Below are 25,000 nucleotides of genomic sequence, written 5' to 3'. Positions count from 1 at the left end.
AATTAGGAACAATGGGATCAGTGATTGGTCAATTAGGAACAATAGGGATCAGTGATTGGTCAATTAGGAACAATGGGATCAGTGATATTTCAATTAGGACCAATTTAGTTCTGTAATTGATCAATTAGGAACAATAGGGATTGGTTATTGGTCAATTAGGAACAATGGAGATCAGTGATCTTTCAATTAGGACCAATTGAGTTATGTAATTTATTAATTAGGAACAATTGGGATTGGTTATTGGTCAATTAGGAACAATGGAGATCAGTGATCTTTCAATTAGTACCAATTGAGTTCTGTAATTTATCAATTAGGAACAATTGGGATTGCGATTCATCAATTAGGAACAATGGGGATCTGTGATTGGTAATTTAGGAACAATGTGGATTGGTGATTGGTCAATTAGGAACAATGGAGATCAGTGATCTTTTAATTAGGACCAACTGAGTTCTGTAATTGATCAATTAGGAACAATGGGGATCTGTGATTGGTAAATTAGGAACAATGGGGATTGGTGATTCTGGGGACACTCAGAATAATAATCAGGAACTGGTTATTCAAACAGTCATTAGGTTGCTGGGTAACAATGGTGATTAGTTGCTGATAGAAACAATGCCTATCGGTGATTGGCTGCTGGCAACAATGGTGATCACTGATTTGAAGACACATGTGATTGTTTAATTGGGAGCAATGGTAATCAGTGCTTGTGCAGTGAGGGCAATGCTGAGGGCTGATTGGTTGTTGGCAGTGTAAGCACAGCTCATCAGGGTCACTGGTGGTGAGTCAACAGAATCAACAGCTGTAACGTGAGCTAGAGAGTCCTTTAGTATTGTCTCTATCATCTGGCCAAAAAATTACAACATTTTGCACTAGGCTCACTATTCACTTTTTTTTTAAATAAATATTATATAAAATAAAAAAGTCAGCAAACATGCCACAAAGTCACTGTGTTGGCATTGCTACAAAATACTGTATTATTCTTTAATTCCCTTCTTTGTTACATCTCTACCAGCCAGTTGCTTATAAAGTGGGTGGGCAGTTTGGACACTTTGGTTCAGAGAGCTACTTTTCTAAACTCCTGCACTCTGAAGTCTGTGTTTTCAAAACTCCAAAGGCATCAGAAATTTATTTAGACAGAAACAGACATCAGGCTTCAGCCAGATTCCTAGTTGCCTGGTTCCTTGTATTTCTTGTTTTGTTGTTTTTCCCATTCTCTCCTTGTTTTTCATGTCCATGTCTGGTTCTTCAGTTTTTTTAAATTATGTTTTCTAACTTCTGACTTTGACCTATGCTTGTTCTCTTTTTTTTTTTTCTAAGATTGATCTCTACTTACCCAGACCGGCTGTGATCTATGATCAGGACCGCACTAAGAACACTGACTATAAGAACAGGATTATTGAATTAGCCCAAATAAAGAGATGATGCACTCACATTCAGCTGCCCAGTGGTAACAAACACACCACCACAACATTCAAACCTCACACCCACCTCTGCTTTGATTGCTTTGTGAACGGAGTTGTTTCTTCCACACACTTTCATGTCTGTGTGAACTGCTGCTGTATTGTTGAACATTATGCATGCGAGTGTTTTTTTCTTCTCTGATGGACAAGATGGCCAGCAACCAGCAGCCTTCTTCAGGATGAATAAAGTCTGTTCAGTTTACTTTATCTAACACGCACACACACACACACACACACACACACACACACACACACACACACTCACACACACAAACACACGTTTGATATGCTAATGTGATCATGCCTGGAGTGCACATAAGTCCCAGAAAGGAGAACCATAATAGAGTTGCAAGTTTTTTTTATACTTTGCTTTTAAGTTGCAGCTTGTGTGATGTTTAAACACGTTTTCAACACTTGTTATAATAATAGTCTAATCTCACTTGTCCCTTAAATAAACTGCATATATTAAAGAAAGATAACTCCTTGTAATACTGCCAGGCAAAGCTACTGTGGGAAAAAAAGAAAAACAAATTTAGGGCATGCTGTATTTAGGAAATAAACAAGAACGGGGTCATATGACCCGAGTTACTTTTGCCACCCAAGATTTGATTTGTCTCTAACAGCACACCATTAACTGAGTTTGTTATGTAAGTTATGTAAGTAAATTAGCTATTTGCATTCAAGTTATATAGCTACCACAGCTAATTTATAGCTAACCTGTACACTAAGCTTGAAAAAATAAGAGTGAAAAAGTTTTTTTTGGCCCCACCCCCTGTTCAACTTTAGCCCCACCCTCTGTTGACTCAAACACCAGTGAACCATAGTGTGTGTGCTGCCTCTATAATCCAGCATGCATGATGTGTTATTATTATGCGTGTGGTTCAACAGTGTGCCTTTGTGTGTTGTTGGAAGAAAAATAATGATGCTTTTTCTTTTTTGTGCTGTTCTTTGATTAATATCTTAAATGCTCATTATGTTTGACTCCACTCAGTCTAGCTCTTGATTGTCTAATATAAATCACGGGCATGTGGTGTACAATGAAAGATCATACAAACAAGACGAAGCGTGTGTGCGTGTTTCATGGTACACCTTGAATAAGTGTAGAAATGTCTAAGAGCCCAGCGTTGAAATCAGTAACATCTTGGAGCAATAAACTTTTACTACAACCATAAGCTCCGTGCCTCATCACTGACTCATTAAAGGACTAAGGACCAACTGTGTATGTGTGTGTGTGTGTGTGTTTGCTTCTTGGTTCTCAGATGAATCAGTCAACTAAGCTACATGCGTTCTTTTTGTGTATTTATTGCTAGCTGTTTAACCTTCTAGCCGTGAATTTCCAGTTTAGATATATATGTCAATGTATATATGTCATTTCTCTAAATAAAATGATATCTGCTGGGGTTTGATCTGCATGAACAACCATCGACTCGACAATGGGATTGCTGTAGATGGGGCTGCCCAGAGACCCTTCTTTGAACCACTGTTGCATCAGTCAGGTCTTCAAGTTTATGGTCAGGTCTTCATCAGCAATCATTTGAAGACTTCGGCAGGAAGGTATTAGTGTTGGGTCTGTGGTGAACATATGCTGACCTGTTAGTTCCTCGGGAGCTCTTGGATGCATAATTCCATTCAACAACAAACTACAACTTTAAAGGACATGTAAATGTAAATAAATGAGGATGAGGTTCACTTCTGAGTCTGGTTCCTCTCAAAGTTTCTTCCCCATATCATATCAGGGACTTTTTCCCTCACCACAGTCACCTCAGGATTACTCATTATGGATAAATGTTAGAGATAAATAGTAACTTAATTGAATCGAATTGAATTGATATACACAGTAGTCACCTTCTGTGCACCAGGACATAACACTACTAGGACACTGTTGCATCCTTAGTCCTGCCTTTACATTAGGTCAAGGTCTAAACTGTTACAAGGTCATGATAAGCATCATCAGCGATCATCTCTGAAGGAACAACCCTTGATACAGTAAGTACTCTCTCCAACTGTTCTCTTGACTCTCTATTCACAACCTTGTTAAATGCTTTGTGTCTTCAGTGAGTCCAGGGACCGTAAATGCACATTTCTTGATAAGTTCAGTATTTATCCTGTCTCACTGTGCAAAACTAGGTTTCTGGTCCTCAATAACTTGCTTCAGTTGTACAAGCTTAGAAGACAGGAAGCAAGAAACATGTGTCGACTTCATATTCTGCTAACCTTCAAAAAAGAACATGAGTAATACAAAACCTGCAATCTAACGATCTAATCTTAAGATCAAACACCATAAGTGAAGTGAAGTGACGTGACGTACGGCTAAGTACGGTGACCCATACTCAGAATTCGTTCTCTGCATTTAACCCATCCAAAGTGCACACACACAGCAGTGAACACACACACACCGTGAACACACACCCGGAGCAGTGGGCAGCCATTTATGCTGCGGCGCCCGGGGAGCAGTTGGGGGGGGTTCGGTGCCTTGCTCAAGGGCACCTCAGTCGTAGTATTGCCGGCCCGAGACTCGAACCCACAACCTTAGGGTTAGGAGTCAAACTCTCTAACCATTAGGCTACGACTTCCCCGGCTTAAGAAATAGTTTGTGTTTTCTTGTAATCCAAATAAGTAGAAAAAGCAAGCTTTAACATTCGTAACTTCCTGTGTGTCAAACTGACATTTGGAGAAATAAATATGAGAAATTGGGGACTAGAAGCCTTTATTATCGCAACATATGCGTTCCCTAATCCTAACCCTTACCCTACAGCACAGTGCAATTCTTTTCTTCGCATGAAAAGGTTGGGTTCGGAGCGAAGGGCCAGCCATCATACAGTGAATTACAATGAACTATACAATGAATTGAGGTCCATTAGGTGGTATTTGGTTAATTCAGTCATGTTCATGGTATAACGGACAAACTGATTATTCATTCATTATCTACCGCTTATCCGAACTACCTCGGGTCACGGGGAGCCTGTGCCTATCTCAGGCATCATTGGGCATCAAGGCAGGATACACCCTGGACGGAGTGCCAACCCATCGCAGGGCACACACACACTCTCATTCACTGAAGCAATCACACACTATGGACAATTTTTCCAGAGATGCCAATCAACCTACCATGCATGTCTTTGGACCGGGGGAGGAAACCGGAGTACCCCGGAGGAAACCCCCGAGGCACGAGGAGAACATGCAAACTCCCCACACACAAGGCGGAGGTGGGAATCGAACCCCGACCCTGGAGGTGTGAGGCGTGAGGTGTGAGGCGAACGTGCTAACCACTAAGCCACCGTGCCCCCCACAAACTGATTAAACAACTGCTAAATTTATATCTTACTGTAACTAGATGGACTTTCTAATTTTGTCTTAAAATCACAGAGGAATAAAAACAAATAAAAAAACTTTTTACATTCTAAATTTTTAAAAAGAAGCCATTATAGGTATAAACAATTCCTAATATTAATTCATTAAAAGAATTATTTTTATAATCTCATTTCTATAAATACCTCAAACAATAATTTTTGATTTTAGAAAAAGAGGTTTAAACAAATTCTCAAAAATATTTCCAAATTATGAAGAGATCCAAAGGTTATGGGATAATTATGCTTTTTCCTCCATGACTGTTGATGAAAATAAATAAAATGATATATATTATATTTTTATTTTTCTATATATTTTCCTCTTTCCCACCTGTATAGTTAAATTCGATTGTTATTGTAATTCTATTAAAATTCCATAAGTCTGTTTTGATTCCATTTTTATGAGTCATATAAAGTATTTTACTGCATGCCATACTGTGTATGACTGTGTCACAAACAAACTAGAATTTTAAATGCATCTATTTTAATACAACTAAACCACTCTCTAATTTATCATTAATAATAATAACTGATGCTTGAGCAATAATCTAATGCTGAAATGTTTGCACTAGTCCACTGTCACTCACAGACTAGTTCCCAAACAGCACAACAGACAGCCAAGCTGTAATATTCAATTCTTTCACATGTCCAGCAAGCAACATGTATTTTCCATAACAACATATTTTTTCATGCCTTACTACAAAGCTCAGCTACCACTGAAAGCTCTTTGAACATGTCCACCATAGATAACTTTGTGGTTTTGGCTCAAGCCCTGTTTTGATCCAAACTGCCACGGGGCTTCTGTGCACATTCCTTAGAAACTTCTCCAGAGACAAAAAGATTAGGGCTCTTCAAGAGCACTCAAATACCCCTGTGCTCCAATTTAAACACAGCTCATTATGGCTAATTAAGTGCTGGAAAGCTTAATGTGGGGAAACGGCACTACTTTCCTGACCCTCTCTTATCTCGTTACCTTTCAATTTTGCTAATGCGCACCCTAGCTAATGCCTGTCCAGGCGAAAGAAGTAGACAGATAGGCGTGCACACGCACACACACACACACGTACACACACACACAGAGAAATGGTTTTGTTCAGAAGAGAAATTTTTTCAAGAAGAATTGAAGCAGCTGAGCAGAGAAATGTGGTCACTGTTACTCTCATCTCATTTTCTACCTCTTATCTGAACTACCTCTGGTCACGGGGAGCCTGTGCCTATCTCAGGCGTCATCGGGCATCAAGGCAGGATACACCCTAACCACTAAGCCACCGTGCTTTTTTTTTTTTTAAATACAGAAATACAGAAAAAGTGCTGTATGATTTGATTCAAATGTTTAGGAAGTGCAGAAAAACAAACCATATTATTCTTTTAATTACCCAATTTCTTACTTCATAGTAATTTATATTTATATATTTATATTTACAGCATTTTAGCAGACACTGTTATCCAGAGTGACTTACATTTTTCTTATTTCAGTTTATACACCTGAGCAATTGAGGGTTAAGGGCCTTGCTCAGGGGCCCTGCAGTGGCAACTTGGTGGACCTGGGATTGGAACCAGTGACCTTCCGATCAGTAGTCGAACACCTTAACCACTGAGCTACCACATCCCACTAATTAGTAGTCTTACTAGCAGAGGTGGAGTAAGTCACTTTTTTAATATTTGTCAAGCAAGTCTCAGGTCTCAAATTTGCGACTTAAGTCTGACTCGAGTCAAGTCGAGTCCCCCGTCTCTGAGTCATTTAACTCAAGTCCGAGTCAAGTCTCAAGTCATGAATGTCAGGTCAAAGTCAAGTCGAATCTTTTTTTAATATTTGTCAAGCAAGTCTCAAGTCTCAAATTTGCGACTTAAGTCTGACTCGAGTCAAGTCATATGACTCGAGTCCCCCATCTCTGCTTACTAGTCATAGTAATCTTTATGTTGACATATTTCTAAATGCTTATAGCAAGACAGATTTTATTTATTTGTGTTTTAAAGGTGTGCTGTTTGTGAGGAACTATTTAACTGGTCAATGCCCCAAACGGTTTAAAGATATTTAAGATTTCATAGCCAGCAGTAGCACAGGGTCATCACGGCCATTTATACAAGCGATATCAGACCACAATCTAATTGAATTAGTTTTTTTTTAACGATCATAATGTATGACATGCGGTAAAATCTTTTTTTCAATCAAATGTGTCTCGACGAATCAGGATCCGATCAGAGAAGCGTGTGTGTGCGTGCCCTACTTTACACACACTAGCCAGGTTTACACAGTACATACTATCTTATCAACAATAAGCTGTAAGCATAGTGGTTAGCATGTTCGCCTCACACCACCAGGGTCGGGGTTCGATTCCCGCCTCCACTTTGTGTGTGTGGAGTTTGCATGTTCTCCCCGTGCCTTGGGGGTTTCCTCCGGGTACTCCGGTTTCCTCCCCGGTCCAAAGACATGCATGGTAGGTTGATTGGCATCTCTGGAAAATTGTCCCTAGTGTGTGATTGCGTGAGTGAATGAGTGTGTGTGCCCTGCGATGGGTTGGCACTCCGTCCAGGGTGTATCCTGCCTTGATGCCCAATGACGCCTGAGATAGGCACAGGCTCCCTGTGACCCGAGGTAGTTCGGATAAGCGGTAGAAGATGAATGAATGAATGAAAAAGCTGTAAGCATACTCAGTGATTTTGTCCATCTCCTAAACTCTACATTAGCGCTCTTAAACATCAAGGTCAACTGAGCAATTAGTAAAAATCTGACTTCTTATATTCCCATAATAACATACAGAAATGTGCCAATATTCCGTTGTTTTTTTTTTTCTTTTACTCTGTGCTAACTTATCATTTCTGTCCTTTGCTCATTAAAGTTACATTCGCTGTCTGTCTTTCCAACTGGGGATTATAAATGGGGTGACGATTTCCAAGTAAGAGTTTGATTTTTGCCATGATCTGGGAAGGGGTTATGGTCTTGAGCGTTAGCCTCGAGTGAGCCGTGTCGTTCAATAGAGACTCCGTGCACCAGTGTCAGCGTGCTAACAGCACTATACAGGATTAATTGGAGTGTGTTACGAGGAATGCCGGCTAGCCTTGGCGTCACACCATGTCTTTAATACGGCGTGTTGGAAGAAGACACTAAAGCTTTAATGAGATGTGCTGGGTATAGACCATACTGGGCTGAGTTTCAGATCACGGTGCTGTATGATTGCTTAGCGAACACTGGAAAGAAGCCACAGCCTCGCAGAATCTCTCGCCTCACAGACACCTTTAGCCAGGGCGGGCTGAAATCACATTATTTATTTATTTATCTCTCCCAATACACGTTTAATGAGCTCGTTCAGGCTACATCTGGGGGAATTTAAAATTTACAGCAAGACACACAGAGCCAAAATGTGGTGGGACTAAAATATGAAATAAAATCAGTTTCAAACTAAGAAGAAAGAGAGTAAGAAAAAAAAAAACCTTTATGAATTTATGAGCTTGTTGGTTAAGTTTGGAAGATCAGAAAACCACAACGTAGAGGAGAAAATAAGAACGTGTGCATTTTATGGAGCGATCATAAAATACTGCTGCACATATTAATCTTAATATGAGTCATATCTTAAACCCAGGTTGTTAAAAGCCCTATTACTGTAAGTAAACAATGTTGCGGGTTTGGACAGGAAAACTTCTTCCACACAGCCGGTGTGGCGTCGAATGTGGAAAACAAGGCTAAACTCGGCCTGACTGCTTAATGGACACGAGCACTGACCGCAACTGAGCTTTTACATCCATCGATCTGAACAGTGAGACTATCAATCAAAAAGGAGAAGAAAATCTATAATGAAGGACTGAACGAGCGCTGATGGAAACTGGTTTCGGGTCATTACACAGCAGTCGTAAAAGTTGTTACAAAACAAACATCTCGTGTTCGGCTTAGCAAAATTCTTCCAGCACAGCAGTAAAGTTCAGGAGGGTTCAGGAACAGACTGAACACCACTGTAAAGATTTACTCTGTAGAACCTGAGTGATGTCACTGATTAGGATTTATGGAAAGAACACTAAATGCTGATCGAGGCAAAAGATTATGAAAATGTTTAATAAAATGCAACAAAGGATTTAAACATCTTCAACAATTACATTTGATATATAGTATTATAGTATCGTCGTGTTTACATTGCACATATACACTTTTTTTTGCAAAAGTAAATTTTTCGTCCTTACTTGCACTATTTGTCATTTATAATTTGGTGTCCTTTATGTTTAAACTATTTCAGAGGTTGCTGGAGGAATCAAAGAGTCAAATTTCATTGTACTGTGTAATAGAATTGAATTTCTTGAATATAGAATCTTAAAAGCTGTTATTTTGTTAATAAGATGATTTCGTTATACAATTTTTTAGCCATAATCATTCGCATAAAATCAAATATTAGTCATGTTGATGCAACTGTTTCAGGATTAGAAAAAAACACCTCAACAAGCCTTTTGGGAGCCAAAAGAGTCGTTTATATTAATGAGTCAAATTATCTGACTCACTGAAAAGAGATGGAAGTCACATCATTAGTTGCAATTCCAGACTAACAAAACAATCTAACAATCTGAGAGCTTTATTTGAGCAAGAAGGTCTCATTTCATGTGAGAAAAGAAATTTAATCACAGTGAGAAAACAGTAAACTAATGCGAATGCAGGAAGTGAGCCAAACATCATGTACATAATTCTTGGCCATTTTATTCAAAGTTGTTAGGTGCTCGATTAACTCTTGAGGTGCAAATTAAAAGAAAAAAATGGAAATGCTAGAGAAATATAATTCAAGATATCTGATTATTATTATTATTATTGTTATTATTATTATTATTATTATTATTGTTAGTAGTAGTAGTATTGTAATTTCTGTATGTCATGTACCTTTTGTGACCAGTGAGTATGTAATAATGCTCTGCTCCACTTATTACTTATTATAATACTTATTAATACTTATTATCCAAGTATTATGAGATTCCTTTTCTATCGTAAATAGAATGACTCTGCCCCATCCATGAAAGCTTGAGAACTCACTAAATGATTCGACGTGAATAAAGTAATGGAGTAAATCTACACCCTAATGCTGTAAGTCACTGCGCGATAGTAATGCAATAGTAGGATGACATGGCTGTCAAAATAGATGAAAGATACAGTACAGATATCTTATACAGTACATAGTAATTATTAAAATAAGGACACATTTTCTCTCTGTCTATATGGGTTTCCTCTAGGTTCTTAGGTTTCCTCTCATGTGCCAAAAACTTGCACTAGGATATCTGGTGACTTTAATCGTGAATGTGTTTCTGTATGTATGTTAATCTTTCCTAGCAGCATTTTGTCACACCTAGATTAGTGCAGAGCAAATCGTTCAGCTATAGTGCACCTTCAAATGAGCCAGAATGCTGCAGCCAGGTCCTCTGATGCTCATATGGAAATATGAGCATATCACTCTCATTCTGATCTGTCTGCATTTGGTACGTATATATATATATATATATATATATATATATATATATATATATATATATATATATATATATATATATATATATATATATATATAAAATGCATTTACTATGACGACGATATACTAGAATATGTAATTGTTTGCTTAGCAACCAAACCTGATCCCTGGATACCAAGAATGAGTTGTATGGATTTGTTAGCTTGTCAGTAACAGCAACCTGTGAGGCTGAAAGGCTTATAAAGCTTACTTAAAGGTTCAAGATTCAGTTTCTCAACCGACTCTTATCACCTTTCTCTAGGCAGAGAATTAGGAAACCATGGAAACTCGTTTTACAGATGTTTCCAGGCTAATACAAAGATTCACATCATCAGATAGTGTGTGTTGGATATCGTCTTTCCATTTGCAATGCAAGACCTCTTAAGTCTTCATCTCCCAGCTGCCCTCCTGCTATCCTATTATCAGAGTAAAGGACTCTGACAGAAACCATGCAACTTCATTACAGGAGGTTTTCAAGAACATTGTTAGCAAAGACCTCCAGTTGCCTCCTGTTTTCTCTCCTTCACACCTCAGGCTATAAGGATAGGATGACATGGTGTAGGCTCAACAAGTGCTAAAGAATAGGATTAAATTTCATCACAGAGACATTTTCACCTCTCACAGAAACAGAAGAAAAGTGTTGTGGCTTTAATGAAGCCAGAGACTGAGTTTTTGAGAGCATGAGCTAATATTCATGGCTGAGCCAGGAGCCTGATGCAAACCAGCCATGTGATGAATAAAAAACTTGATGCTTCATTAAAATCAGCTTAAAATGCTATAATGGTTCCCTTTCCACTGTGCTTCTGTCTTTTTCCTGAGGTGACATGCTAAGAAGTGCTAGGTGAGCAAAACGATTTTTCATGAAATGCAGCGTCACAGCTTGTGAGAAGGATAAATTTGAACTAAAACTGAGTGTACCTGATACATTCTGACAAGCTAACTAAAGTAATGCTTCCTCGTTGTCACATGGGGTTAATAACAAAGGAGAAAACACTTGTTTAGATTCACTATCCACCAGCCAACAAGATTGCAAACCACATACTGTACACTGACTATAGTTTAAGGTGGAAAAAATCGACAGTGACATCAAACTACATTCAGTCTCAATGGTTTTAATGAAAGAAACTTATAATACAATTTTTTTCTCAAACACCATTATTGAGCTAAGACATGTTTAGGGTCTGGAGATGGTTTCTTAGTTTTGCCCTTGTACTGTAGCTAACAAACAATGGAAGCTTCCAGCTAGCTGTTATAAAGGCTATGTTTAAATAATCATGTTCTTGTCAGGATTTATTTCATCTCAGTAATATACCATGTTGTGAATATATCTTTGTGAAAGTAACTTAGAATCAAAACAGTATCAGAAATCACAAAGGCAAGCCTGTTTGGGATAGTGAAAATTTGACACAGTTTGCCTAAAAGTATTTTTAAACACTTTTAAGCACTATTAATTCTTTGGTAATTGTCTTTGGTAATTGCCTTTGGTAATTGTTGGTAATATTTGGCCATTTTTAGACTTTTGTGCTTATATGCTAATACACTAGAGAATGTTCGCCTTAGAGCGCACCAGCTACCAGTGTACTCAAACTAAAATAGAGTGTTCCAGAGTAAAGAGAACGGCCTGATCTGTTCCGAGATGCTAACTAGAGCATTGCATCCTCTTATAACAGGAAGTTGATAATATCCCACAGGTCCAAGAGAGAGGGAGAGAAAGAGAAAGAGAGATCACAGCTTGTGAACAAGTACATTCAGAATTAGCATCAAAGACCTCTTCGTTCCGTACTGCACCCTTTGATACCTACCCTCGACCTACGTGAATCCTGCAAATGTTGCTTCAAATCATCTTAGAAGCTGTGTGGAGCCATATCTGTTTTGGATTAACCAGGTTGCGAAGCTATGTCCTGTTTTTCATTACTAAACAGAGACCAAAGCAAAGAGAAAAAAAAAAAAGAATTCTGGTGCTTCTGCACAGGGTGTCATACAAACTTCACCTCACATATTACACTCTACTTTGCCTTAGATATGCATTGAAACATTTCCAAAACTATTTACCTCAGACATACACACAAAAAACTTCAATACACAAGTTTACCTCTGAGACAAGTACACAAAATTCTCTCCAATAGTTTACCTCAGGCAATCCCACACAGCACTAGCCAGCAATCTAGTGTACCACAGACATACACACAAAACACTAATACACACTTTTAAAGCACTCTAATAGACTAGTTTAACAAAAAAAGGTACACAAAACACTCTCCAATACATGTTTTCTTGCAAAAGTAAATTTTTCGTCCTTACTTGCTCTATTTGTCATTTATAATTTGGTGTCCTTTATGTTTAAACTATTTCAGAGGTTGCTGGAGGAATCAAAGAGTCAAATTTCATTGTACTGTGTAATAGAATTGAATTTCTTGAATATTGAATCTTAAAAGCTGTTAATTTTAAAAAATGTTGTTAATCAGATGATTTCGTTATACAATTTTTTAGCCATAATCATTCGCATAAAATCAAATATTAGTCATGTTGATGCAACTGTTTCAGGATTAGAAAAAAAACCTCAACAAGCCTTTTGGGAGCTAAAAGAGTCGTTTATATTAATGAGTCAAATTATCTGACTCACTGAAAAGAGATGGAAGTCACATCATTAGTTGCAATTCCAGACTAACAAAACAATCTAACAATCTGAGAGCTTTATTTGAGCAAGAAGGTCTCATTTCATGTGAGAAAAGAAATCTAATCACAGTGAGAAAACAGTAAACTAATGCGAATGCAGGAAGTGAGCCAAACATCATGTACATAATTTTTGGCCATTTTATTCAAAGTTGTTAGGTGCTCGATTAACTCTTGAGGTGCAAATTAAAAGAAAAAAATGGAAATGCTAGAGAAATATAATTCAAGATATCTGATTATATTATTATTATTATTATTATTATTATTAGTAGTAGTAGTAGTATTGTAATTTCTGTACGTCATGTACCTTTTGTGACCAGTGAGTATGTAATAATGCTCTGCTCCACTTATTACTTATTATAATACTTATTAATACTTATTATCCAAGTATTATGAGATTCCTTTTCTATCGTAAAGAGAATGACTCTGCCCCATCCATGAAAGCTTGAGAACTCACTAAATGATTCGACGTGAATAAAGTAATGGAGTAAATCTACACCCTAATGCTGTAAGTCACGGGGCGATAGTAATGCAATAGTAGGATGACATGGCTGTCAAAATAGATGAAAGATAAACACTAAACACAAAACACTCTCCAATACACGTTTTCCCAAACAAACACAAGGCACTAGCCAGTACACATACACACAAATTTACTTTACACATATGCACAAAAAAACACAGCAATACAACAGAGTTTTCCTCAGACAAACACAAAAATTACTCTCTAAATCTTTAGTTTACCTCCAACATAATACACAACAATCCAATACAATCCAATATTTTACCTTAAATATAAACAGAAATCACTTTCCAATATAATAGTTAACCTCAGACATACACACAAGCCACTTTATAATACACTGGATGCACTAGTATACCTCAATCACACAAAACAGTCCAATACATTAGTTTACCTCAGACATACACACAATACAATACAATACAATACAATACATTCGTTTACCTCACAGACACACTGGTCTCAAATCTTACAAACAAACAAAACATTCACATTAAGTATTTTAACTCATATTTAAATTACAATACACAGAAAGCTGGGCAGTGGGTAGAGTGCTGGTTTGTGAGGTAAAATAGTGTATTGGAGAATGTTTTGTGTGCATGTCTGAGGTAAGCTAGTGTATCAAAGTGTGTGTAAATGTGAGAAACTAACATATTAGATAGTTTTTTTGTATATATCTGAGGTAAAGCATTGTATTTCAGAGTGTTTTGTGTATATATGTTAAGAAAAACTAGTGTCTTGAAAAACATCTGTCTGTGCAAGGCAGAGTATATCAAAGAGCAGTTTGTATATATTTGTGAGGTACTTGTGTCTATTTCCCAGCTATATCCATGAGCATTTTGTGCGTTGTTAGCTTCAACCAACAATCACTGCAGTGCCTGTAGTCAGACTTGTTGCAATTCAAAGTGAGTGCTGGGGAAAATCCAGTTCCAGCGTCGATAACAATCGATTAATTAAGTTTAATGAGTAGGAACAATGGAGTTGTTCCTGCTTTCCTCACACATGCAGAACTGTTCCGAGTCTCTGGCTGCATTTCACAATGTGGATTAAAAAGATGCAAAATGAGACAAAACAGACGCCAGAATAACATATCCCGTCTGTTTCCCGCTCCTCCATTACCGTTCGCTGCAGGATTCCCCCATCAGGCTGGGCACATTGCCACCCAGCACAATTCATCTTAAAATAAATAACTCTCAATCAAAGCCAACATGATGTCTGTACAGTAAGTAATTACTTTGCTTTTTACCTACAGAAAGCCACACAATGACAACAAAAACATCATAAATCTGTGGCTACAGATCTTTTCTGAAAATTCAACTAGAAACACCTTGGCCGTGCAGTAGGATGATCACACAAACCAGAAACTCGGTTTTTGGCACCGGTTTCCAACGTGCCATATTTTTAATGAGGATAACATCTAAATTTTTATAACAGTGTCACTTCAGGATAAGGATTCAATTATTCAGTTTGGGAAACTGCTAGAGTTTAAATGGGATTTGTTTGGATTGCTTTGTGCCTTGAGTGTTTTATAAAAGCAAGGTACGGACACAGTTATTCCCTGAATTTCCTCTGCCATGTTTGTTTTATAACCCTGCGTTCATGCCAGCAGCAATCTTGTTCCTTGTGTGGATAATCTCACCTGAATACTGTAGGAACGCTGCTGTAATCATACAGAGTCCAGTCTCTTCTCAAGTCTCTTATTCACAATCTGCTCATACTGAATTTTTTCCCCGACTTGGTTCTGTTCTAATTCGCTCTTCTACACCTGTATATAATAATGATTTATAATCCTGTGTCACCTAGAAGAGGACTGGTTTCCTTTAGGGCTCTTTATTAAGAAATAGGATAGATAGAAGGAATTGGATTGTATCACTCAGATCTCAGCTCTATGCTGGTGACTAGAAAGCTTTAGTTGACTGCCTGTTGCCATGGTTTCACTGGATCCACACAAAGTTAGCTGTAGAACATATAGGAACCCACCACAGAACAAACACCACAGAACAAACCTTATGTCTAATTCTAAGCACAAAAATCAACTACTTGTGTTCAGCCACACAGTGCACGAGACTACTATTGTCCGAATTAATACATAGTAAACAGATTGAACATACAGTACAGTATTCATAGCCAAATGGCAGAACAGACTAGCTTTTTTATGTTTAGTAATTCAAGCACATGTGGCTCGTTTCTGGCAGGATTCTTAGTATCTCTGACTGGCCAAGAAGAAGCCAGTGTACTCTATGGACCTGAAAAACATGGAAAATATTTCACTTTGGGGGTTAAAAAAAAATGCACTACTATCTGCACAATTTCAACTCCAATTCAACTTTCTAACATCAATATCAGTTGCTCCTGTCTTTGCAGATCACCAGCTACCTTTCACCCAAAAATAAATAAATAAATAAATAAACAAACAAACAAATAAATAAATAAATGTATCTACACATATAGAAAATAAAAAGTAGGAACAAAAAACCATCTCAGCACAGTGTGCAAACGTTTCTTGCCGTAAAAAAAAATGCAAAATGAAAGACATGGTTTAAAATTGTTTGTATTGATCTTTCAAGTGATGTGGCACATGCCATTTTTGTCATTCTTTACATATTTTACGGTAAAAAATGACTTTTGTTTTATTATTTAGCAGTGAATTTGAGACAAATGTACTATAGTTTAATAAGGATCATTAGATTTGTTTCAATTCTATCATATCGTCGCTGTCGGACGGAAACCTCGTATGTCCAAATTTGGTCAATTTCATATTTTTTCACATATCGATGCTATTGGTCAGTCCCCACGTGGGTCTGTTATTTTTACAAGTTATTAACCGATCTAAAGTCTTGAAAATAGCTTGAGCGCAAATCCCTTAACTCCATTGGACACTTCAACTGTCCACCTCTTCCTCACTCCTCGGGAGAGCTTCATGGCATATTTCTCCTTAATAAGAGTCGCAAGGTAAGGTAAATGTCTACTGAGGTAAATGTCTTCAAAACACTGGGCTCAAAGAAAAAAAAATCTTGACCCCCACTAGTTCTGGTGCTCGTCTGAGGACTGGAATTTAGCGCGAGACAATCCACTGCAACGCGGACTAAACCCTGTGCACGCAGATAAGGTACGGTGTTTTTTTAACTTCCTGAAAAATAACGGTTTTGGAGATATGAGGATTCCGCCTGACAGCGACGATATGTTAGGTGGAGCTAGCTGCTTTAAAATGAATACGATTCAAAATTGGACCATCAGTTAATTCCAACCATCTGTTTCCACCTTAGTTATTCATTGTTTTTTTTTTTTTTTAGTTTTTTTTTAACATTCCTAGCCTTTAGCTCATTTAATGAAGTGATTATAATCCTCCATGTTCATTTATACATTCGCAATTTTCAGCCATAAAAAGTACAGACATCCATTTAACAAAGAAAAAATTAATTAACTGATGTGTTGTACTTAAAATCAACCAAACTTAGAACAACCCAATGTACACACAAACTTAAAACAAAACTCATCTCACCTCACACACACACACACACACATACACCGCTCATAATTCCCTAATTGTCTTATGAATGTAAATACATTCATGAGACACTACAATTAACACAGAAATCTTTGCAGTAGTGTATAAGAGAGTGCTGGTGTGTGAGGTAAAATAGTGGAGCATGTTTTGTATTTATGTCTGTGCTAAACTAGTGTATTGGAGTATTCTGCGTGCATCTGTGAGATAAACACAGAAAAAAAAAACATGTATATAATTGTATATGAAGTAAACTAATGTATTGAAAAATCATTTGCTCAAGAGCATTTTGTCTCTTTTTCTGACTTTATGAGCAATTTGTGTGTTGTTAGCTTCGACCAACAATCACAGCAGCGCCTCAAGTCTCAGACTTTGCAGTTCCAGTTCATATCGTGTGCTGGGGAAAATCCCGTTCCAGAGTTTAATCACATTTAAAGAGTAGGAACAAGAGAACAAGTAAAACTTTCATTAATTCACTGGTATGTTTGACTTGATGTCAACCACATATGTACCTCCCATTGAAATAAAAAACCACCAATATTTTATATTCTGCACACACACACACACAAACACAGTCTATATAATATATTATATATTCCTATATTCTTTATCATTTTGTAAAGCTATACGAGTACATTATAACACCTAGACACAGTAACCTCGTGGATCTGTCTCTGCTCTGATTTATTTAGCCTTCACAGCACAGATAAACACATTGGATTGAGTGAGTGAAGGCTATGAAATAATAATGAAGGCCCATCTGTGAGCCTATTATTACCTCCAATTACACTACAGGTGAGTTAATACACAATAAATGCAGTACTTCACCAAATTATGGAGATCTGACACCTGCAAGTGAGTTTTGGAGCTGAGAAAATGCTGCATATTTACAGCTTTCAGAAGCATGGGTAGTAAAATCATAAAGATAAATAAGCAAGCGTTCACCTGGGGCACAGAATCTCTTCTCTGCCTTCTATTATTTATTAAACGGCCAACATAAACACGATGAGTGACATTTATGAAGGCCACCGAAGCTATAAAATGCTGTAAAATAGTCGGATTCTCTAATGGCTGAACACAACAGTGGAATAATTTAACAGAACAAAATCGACACGACTGGCAAAATAACTCTCTGGAGGAAGAAAGGAAGAGAGAGAGAGCGTGAGAGAGAGAGAACTATAAAAATGATGAAATAGCCAAAAGTAGAACCAGAGGCATTGATCTAGAAAAGTATACAAAGTGCAATACATGCGCCTCCACCCCACATACAGTAATTAAGGATCAGGATCAACCAGGGATTCCTCAAATCCTCCCTAATGGGGAGAGTTTAAGATGTTCTTCCTTTCGAACACGCTTCATCGGATCCTCAAGGTAAAATTTAAGTGTGTTAGTGTCGAAAACTACCACCCTGAAGTGGATTATTTTCATATAACCGCATGGTATTTCTTTGTCTAACCACATCCTCTGTTACTCTGCTTCTATACCACAGTGATTTGCCAACAACTCTGATGTTTAATTTACTAATGAAAGACATTCATTTTAACGGTTTGTAGTTAAGATTTAATGTTGTGTAACATCTGAAGAAAAGTGAGTACCTGCTCTCGCTGTAGCTGGAATAAACAATCACGCCGCTCTCTTTCTCTCATTCACTCTTTAGACATTTTGTTTTCATTTTAGTCTTTTTTGTGTTCATTTTTATTTGTTTCTTTTTTTGAACAAAACAAACTTGACTAGACGTGTCATGAAGATTCTGAAACGTCATTGACATGAGGTCAACCCTGTGAGGATCCTGATGCGTCTAAACATGTACCAGCTCCATTTGGACTCATCAAGTATTCGGCTATTATAAGAGTAGATGCTAACTCCATGTGGACAACAACCTCCTCATTAATACCTCAGTATCTGTATAGTATCTGACTCTAGAAAGAACATTATTCATAATAACACTCTCCGGTGTTTATAACAGTTTATAATCACACCCTTCAGTGTCACCTAAATGAGGATGAGGTTCATTTTTGAGCCTGGTTCCTCTCAAGGTTTCTTCCTCTTCCATCTAAGGGAGTTTTTCCTCACCACAGTCACCTCAGTCGCCTCAGGCTTGTTCATTGGAGTTAAATACAAACACATTTGACTCTGTGATATTTTGAGGAGCTGAGGCACGTTTTGTGGCATCACAACATGCAAACATGTGTGCAGCTCTCCTAGTAACTCATTACATATAGGTCTTCACCGGTAGGAGTAAGAATAATTTAACAATTTTTGACAAATTTAAGTAGTATTACACATTCAAATAGTAAATTTGAATTTTAGTATTCCACCAAAAAAAGCACAAAAATTAGAAAATTTTATGGGAAAAAAATTAAGCAAAAGCAAGTATTTTGCTGAATCAGCAAAAAAAAAAAAAAAAAAAAAAAAGAAAGAAAGAAAGAAAGAAAAAAAAAAATTCAAACTCTTCCACCCCCCCCAAAAAAATCCACAAAACAAAATTGTATCAGTTTTTAAGAATAGGTCAAAAATATTATTTCTACTAATCTTTATATATTTATATATCTAATCATTATAAGTTACTGAATGTAATTTATACATTTTAAACTGAACGAGGTTGTAATGATGGACTGTGTTCAGTAATTAATGGTGAGAATAATTGTTTAATTTGTTTTCAGTGTTAAAATTTTCATTTTAAAAATTTCTCTCTTTCTCAAAAACCAGTCAAACCGAGACGCCTTCCAAAAATGTTGAACAGCTCTGGTTAAATAAATAAATAAATAAATAAATAAATAAACAAACAAAAATAATCACCACATCAACTGATTTTGTAAAACTCACAATTTAAAATCTGTTTAGTATCTGATAAGATTACGTGAGTCCCTGTCAAATAAATAATAATCTATAGAAACAATAACGTATTCAAAAGAGCTACTAAATTTTAAACGCATCATTCTTTGTTACAGCTGAGAGACTTCAGTGCGATTACAAAAATAATCCACTCATTCTGACCAATCGGATTTGAGATCTGTGCGTCGACGATTCAGGGGTTTTCATCACAAAAAAACTACGTCTTAGACGTTTTTATCTGGAGTTGCTTTTCCATTATGGTCATAAAAAGATAAAAAATGATGTGATATGGATTAGGGAGTTTGTTATCGAGCAGAAATGAAAGGAATGACATCACTATACACCACATTTAGCCCACATTTGGTGTCTTTTGGCGTTTTCACAGTTTTTCTTTTCCAGAAAAAGTGCTAGTGCTGCACATTATGTGGTCATATGGGGGAAATGTGATGTACACATGGTAACCATAACAACACTCTTACCAGCCTTGGCACTTAGATCAGATTTATCATCGTCAGTAATATCAGTTGGTGATGAAGAGGTTGTTTGCCTTCACTGTAGATTTTTGAGCAGAAAACCAGGAGAAGAGGAAGTGAGACTCGTTAGACTCGAGTGTGTGTAGCTGCAGTTAAAGTGGGAGCCAAGCTGGTATTTTTAGTTACATTGCAATGTTGGAATACATCTCAGCGTGTCCTTAATCTCCTTATTCACTCTCTAACAAGTCTAATATTTCAGTAGCATGCTGTCCAGCTTTGTTTTACCTCCATGCCTCCAAATTTGACTCTGCGATTTAAAATAAATAAATAAATAAAATAAAAAAGTGCGGTTGCTCCTTTATTTCCTTATCACCATGCGATGGGAATGTTTCTCCTACTCTAACACACAAGCTCTAAAGTGTTTGATGATGATGATGATGATGATGATGATGATGTTAGAACAGGAAAGGAAATACATGAAACAGTGCAAAGCGGGTGGTATAAAGCAATCAGAGTAAAAACCACTGATCTAACAGACACTCTATAAACGCACACAAACACACAACAATAAATTCAAACACACTTTCTATATAGTACGGTTCAGCACTAGGCACACTTCTGATATGAAGCTCTGTTCACACATACAATGAGTCTCCGGGCGCTTGTATTGCGAAGCCATATGTAGGTGTTCCAAAGACCGGTTGTCATAGTAACAACGTTTCCCAGTGGGTGGAGCAAGTAGCAATCCTAAAGACGTCGTTTTCTGCCGCAAAAATCATGTAAGTGAGAATGAACTTATTTTAAGGTAAATTTAAGGATCCTAACTAAAAATGAATAAGAAACAGTTATGACTCTTTAGCTTAGCATAATCATTAGCGATTGAAGATAACTGACTTCAGGGTGGCAACAGTCACGTGTGGTCACACTGTCGTGTCTTGCCATGATTATTATCCTGTATAACTGTTGTTTTACGCCCACGCGCTTATGTTATTGAGCTGACGAGCTGAAGTGCACTACCATGACACTAAAGGATCAGGACTGTGATCTCTCAGTGATCTTAATGAAATGTGACACGCCGACAGAAGACAGATGCACAACAAACCCAACACACACCCACACACACACACACACACCTCAATGGCTTAAAACTCTCACGTTTCCACACGGACACCTGTACAGTACGGTACAACCTTTGTAATGTAATGAGAGTCTGAACTAAGCACTCACGTCTGAGTTAAAGCGGAGCTGGCAGATGTTGCACGTGATCACTTGCTTCTTCTTCGGAGGGATGGAGACCCCAAACGTGTGATTGATAACGGCTTTCTGGACGGGATCCATCTGAAAGACAAGGAGGGAATTCAATTGAAATGACAGATAAAGGGGGGGAGAGAGAGAGAGAGAGAGAGAGAGAGAGAGAGAGAGAGTCAAGGAGTTGTGCATTAAATAAAACCTTTATGTTGTCACATCTAGTGAAATTCATTCAAACTGAGGAGGTTGGGGTCAGAGCACAAGGTCACAGCCATGATACAGCACCACTGGAGCAAAGAGGTTTAAGGGCCTTGCTCAAGGGCCCAACAGTGGGAGATTCGAACCCCCAACGGGGGAAGTCCTGGCCTAATGGTTTGAGAGTCTGATTCCTAACCCTAAGGTTGTGGGTTCGAGTCTCGGGCCGGCTGAGCAAGGCACCGAACCCCCCCAACTGCTCCCCGGGCACCGCAGCATAAATGGCTGCCCACTGCTCCGGGTGTGTGTTCATGGTGTGTGTGTGTTCACTGCTGTGTGTGTGCACTTCGGATGGGTTAAACGCAGTATGGGTCACCGTACTTAGCCGTATGTCACGTCACTTTTCACTTTCACTTTCACTTGGCAGTGCTGGGGCTTGAACCCCAGTCCTCTGATCAACATCCCAGAGCTTTAACCTTAAGATTTTATCTGCTATATAATCTACAGTCACTTTGTCTACAGAGTCCCAACCCATCACAAGTCACAATAGCTTCTTATTATTACTGTTCTTCTTTCCTCAATTTTCTTGTTCTTTTGGTTCTTCTTCTTTTTCTTCTTCATTGTATTGCTGCTGCTCTTTTGATTGCTGTAGCGGTTCTTACGATTACTGTAATTGTTGTTAGTCTTTCTTATTGTTATTGATGTGTTTCTTCCTCTTATGTATTACGTTCTTATTCGTAGACGGTATTTACAAACGTCAAACTTCCGTCGGTCTCGTTCTGTTGCTCCTTAGACGCGTTCGCTTTTTTCACCGTTTGGAGCCTGATATTAGAGAAACGTCTATAAATAGAGGCTCAGCAGCTGGTTGATTGTAATCTCAATAAGGAATATTAAATCCATTTGTCTGTATTCAATATATTTCCACTTCCCAAGATTTTTATGTTTATTTTTTTGCAGTGCTTCATATTTTAGATGTCTTCCTAATTTCATACAATTTTCTTCCTGCTACAACTTGCACTTTATTAATTTTTCTTCTACTGCGATGGAGAAGGAGATGAAGGAGAGGATGGAGACAACGTGAACGTGTTGCTCTTAATCCAGACGGTTTCTTAAAGTTAATAAAGATCTCAGCACTCATTAGGGTTCCCTCTCGCTGACCCACCGCCTGTTTTATTCATCCGGGTTTTATCTCCTGCAGATTCTTCTTTCGGTCTCGTCTTATGTCACACCGTCGTTTCTCAAGTTCCTCTGCTTCTTCGAGTTCTCTCAAGAGCTTAAACCATGTTGCATTCTTTATGTAATATTCAACTTTGTTTTGCCGTAGCTCTCTGATACGCCCGGCTGAACTCCAGCTGAACTCTGCAACAGTCGAAAACACACTTAAAAACATTCACCTTCACTCTGTATAGTTATTCTTTATAAATGACCCACAGGGTGCTGAAGCTGCAAATGTTTTAGGTTGAGAGAAAAAGAGAGAACAAAAAAATATTGAAAGAAAGTGAAGAAAAACAGAGAGACTTTACACACAGCAGTACACGCAGACAGTGATCCTTTTACAATATTTAGCACAGAAACACTATTTTAAACCCATTAAACCCACCCAGTTACACAATAAAAAAGAAGAAACACAGATAGAGTATATTCATGACTGGAAAAACAATCCTCGACAGGATTATAATTGATTACAAACTGGCACTGTAGCTTATTAACATTTAAAATGACCAACAAAGAAAGTGTGTGTGAAAGTGAGATTGTGCGTGTGCATGTGCGTGCATGCAAGCGAGCAAGTGAGTATATGTGTGTGTATGTGTGTGTGTGAGAGAGAGAGAGAGAGAGAGAGAGAGAGAGAGAGAGACTGAAAGAAAAAAACTACGTGAAACTCAAGAATCCAAATACAATGAACACACTGACTGACCATCACATGACCACACTGATATCAGATGTGAGATGTGGAGATGGATCAGTAATAAGACTTCACACACACACACACACACACACACACACACACACATATACAGCTCATTTACTCAAACAATCTCACTTTCTCACTGAGTAACTGCTCATTCTGTCAGGAGAAGAGAAGAGAAGAGAGCAGCGCTCTGACAGCACACACACGCACACACACACACACACACACACACACACACACACACACACGTTCTGAAAAACAGACATAACCACACACAATCCCTAATGGACCTTACTTTCTTTTTTTCATATACAGTAAGTTAAAAGTCCATTAACATTCACTGTTAACTAATAGTACTACAAATAATATTAATTACCAAATTATCAAATAATCAGCTCAGTAAAATCTAACACACACTAAACACCTGACGAGTACAGTTTGTTTTCGTCAACACTTTTAAGAACTTACCGCTATGTGTTCAAGTTTATTCTAACATTGCTTGTTATGCACAGCAAAGCAGACTAGCAAATCATCTCTAGCCTCAACAAAGCAGCTTGACGGCGCTGACGGGTTTGTAATCCCAACAGCAGGCAATTCGTAAAATACTTTCTATTATTTGTCTTTAGCTCTTGGTGATCGCGTTTCACCCTCTGGCCATCACTTCTGGAGGCGAAATGTGAATTCATTTAAAAAAAGACAGGAAAAGACAGTAAAAAAAACAAGCGGGTAATGTTGTGAAGAGCAAGACGAGGAGGAGACGTACCTTGAACGATCGGGTCGTGTTGGTGCAAGGGTGCGAGTGATGGAGGAGAGATGAGACAGAGAAATGGGAAATGTGTGTGTCTTGTCTCTCCCTCTCTCTCTCTCTCTCTCTCTCACACACACACACACACACACACAGCTGATGTCTATCTCTCCGGCTCCTGATTAGCTCTGAATAACTGAGAGGTTTGCAGTAAACAGGAGATGCTCTGATCCGAATCCATTCCGAGCTCCTCACGTTCCTAGCAGTGCTTTTCATTTGAATTTTTAATCAACACTAGTATCTTATAAACTCTGTTCCCTGCACAGTTAAGTCAGAGGAGAGGAAACTACAAACAGCCACTGATTACTGGCTGGCCTATATAGTACTGTTTAGACTGTATGTGCCCATTTGCCAGGTTTTAATCAGAGTGCAACTGATACTCGCCGCTTTGTTTGCTAATTGGTGTGGGTTCGTTTCACAATGCAGGTAAATTAAACCGTCGGCTGAGGGCCTGAAAATTTACTCGTCCATTGGGCAGGGAAGCAATATAGAGTTGGACCAAGTAAGGAGATCAGCAGATAGAAAAATCAGGGAAGAACAGAGCGGTGATGAT

At 38.0% G+C, this 25,000-nt stretch overlaps 1 protein-coding gene across 2 annotated transcripts in view; it reads right to left on the bottom strand.

Moving 5' to 3' along the window:
• znf385b (zinc finger protein 385B) overlaps positions 1-25,000 on the bottom strand; it is a 207,368-nt gene that overhangs the window by 33,874 nt on the left and 148,494 nt on the right. For both annotated transcript variants that reach the window (XM_060877038.1, XM_060877039.1), the window contains one exon: positions 21,518-21,628. In XM_060877038.1, coding sequence (XP_060733021.1) covers positions 21,518-21,628 — 111 coding nt within the window. The remainder of the gene's footprint in view (positions 1-21,517; positions 21,629-25,000) is intronic.

This window comes from Tachysurus vachellii, chromosome 8 (genome assembly GCF_030014155.1).
Source record: "Tachysurus vachellii isolate PV-2020 chromosome 8, HZAU_Pvac_v1, whole genome shotgun sequence".
NCBI classification, from domain to species: Eukaryota; Metazoa; Chordata; class Actinopteri; order Siluriformes; family Bagridae; genus Tachysurus; species Tachysurus vachellii.
The sequence above is the reverse complement of the archived record's forward strand: the minus strand, read 5'-3'. Positions and strand labels throughout refer to the sequence as shown.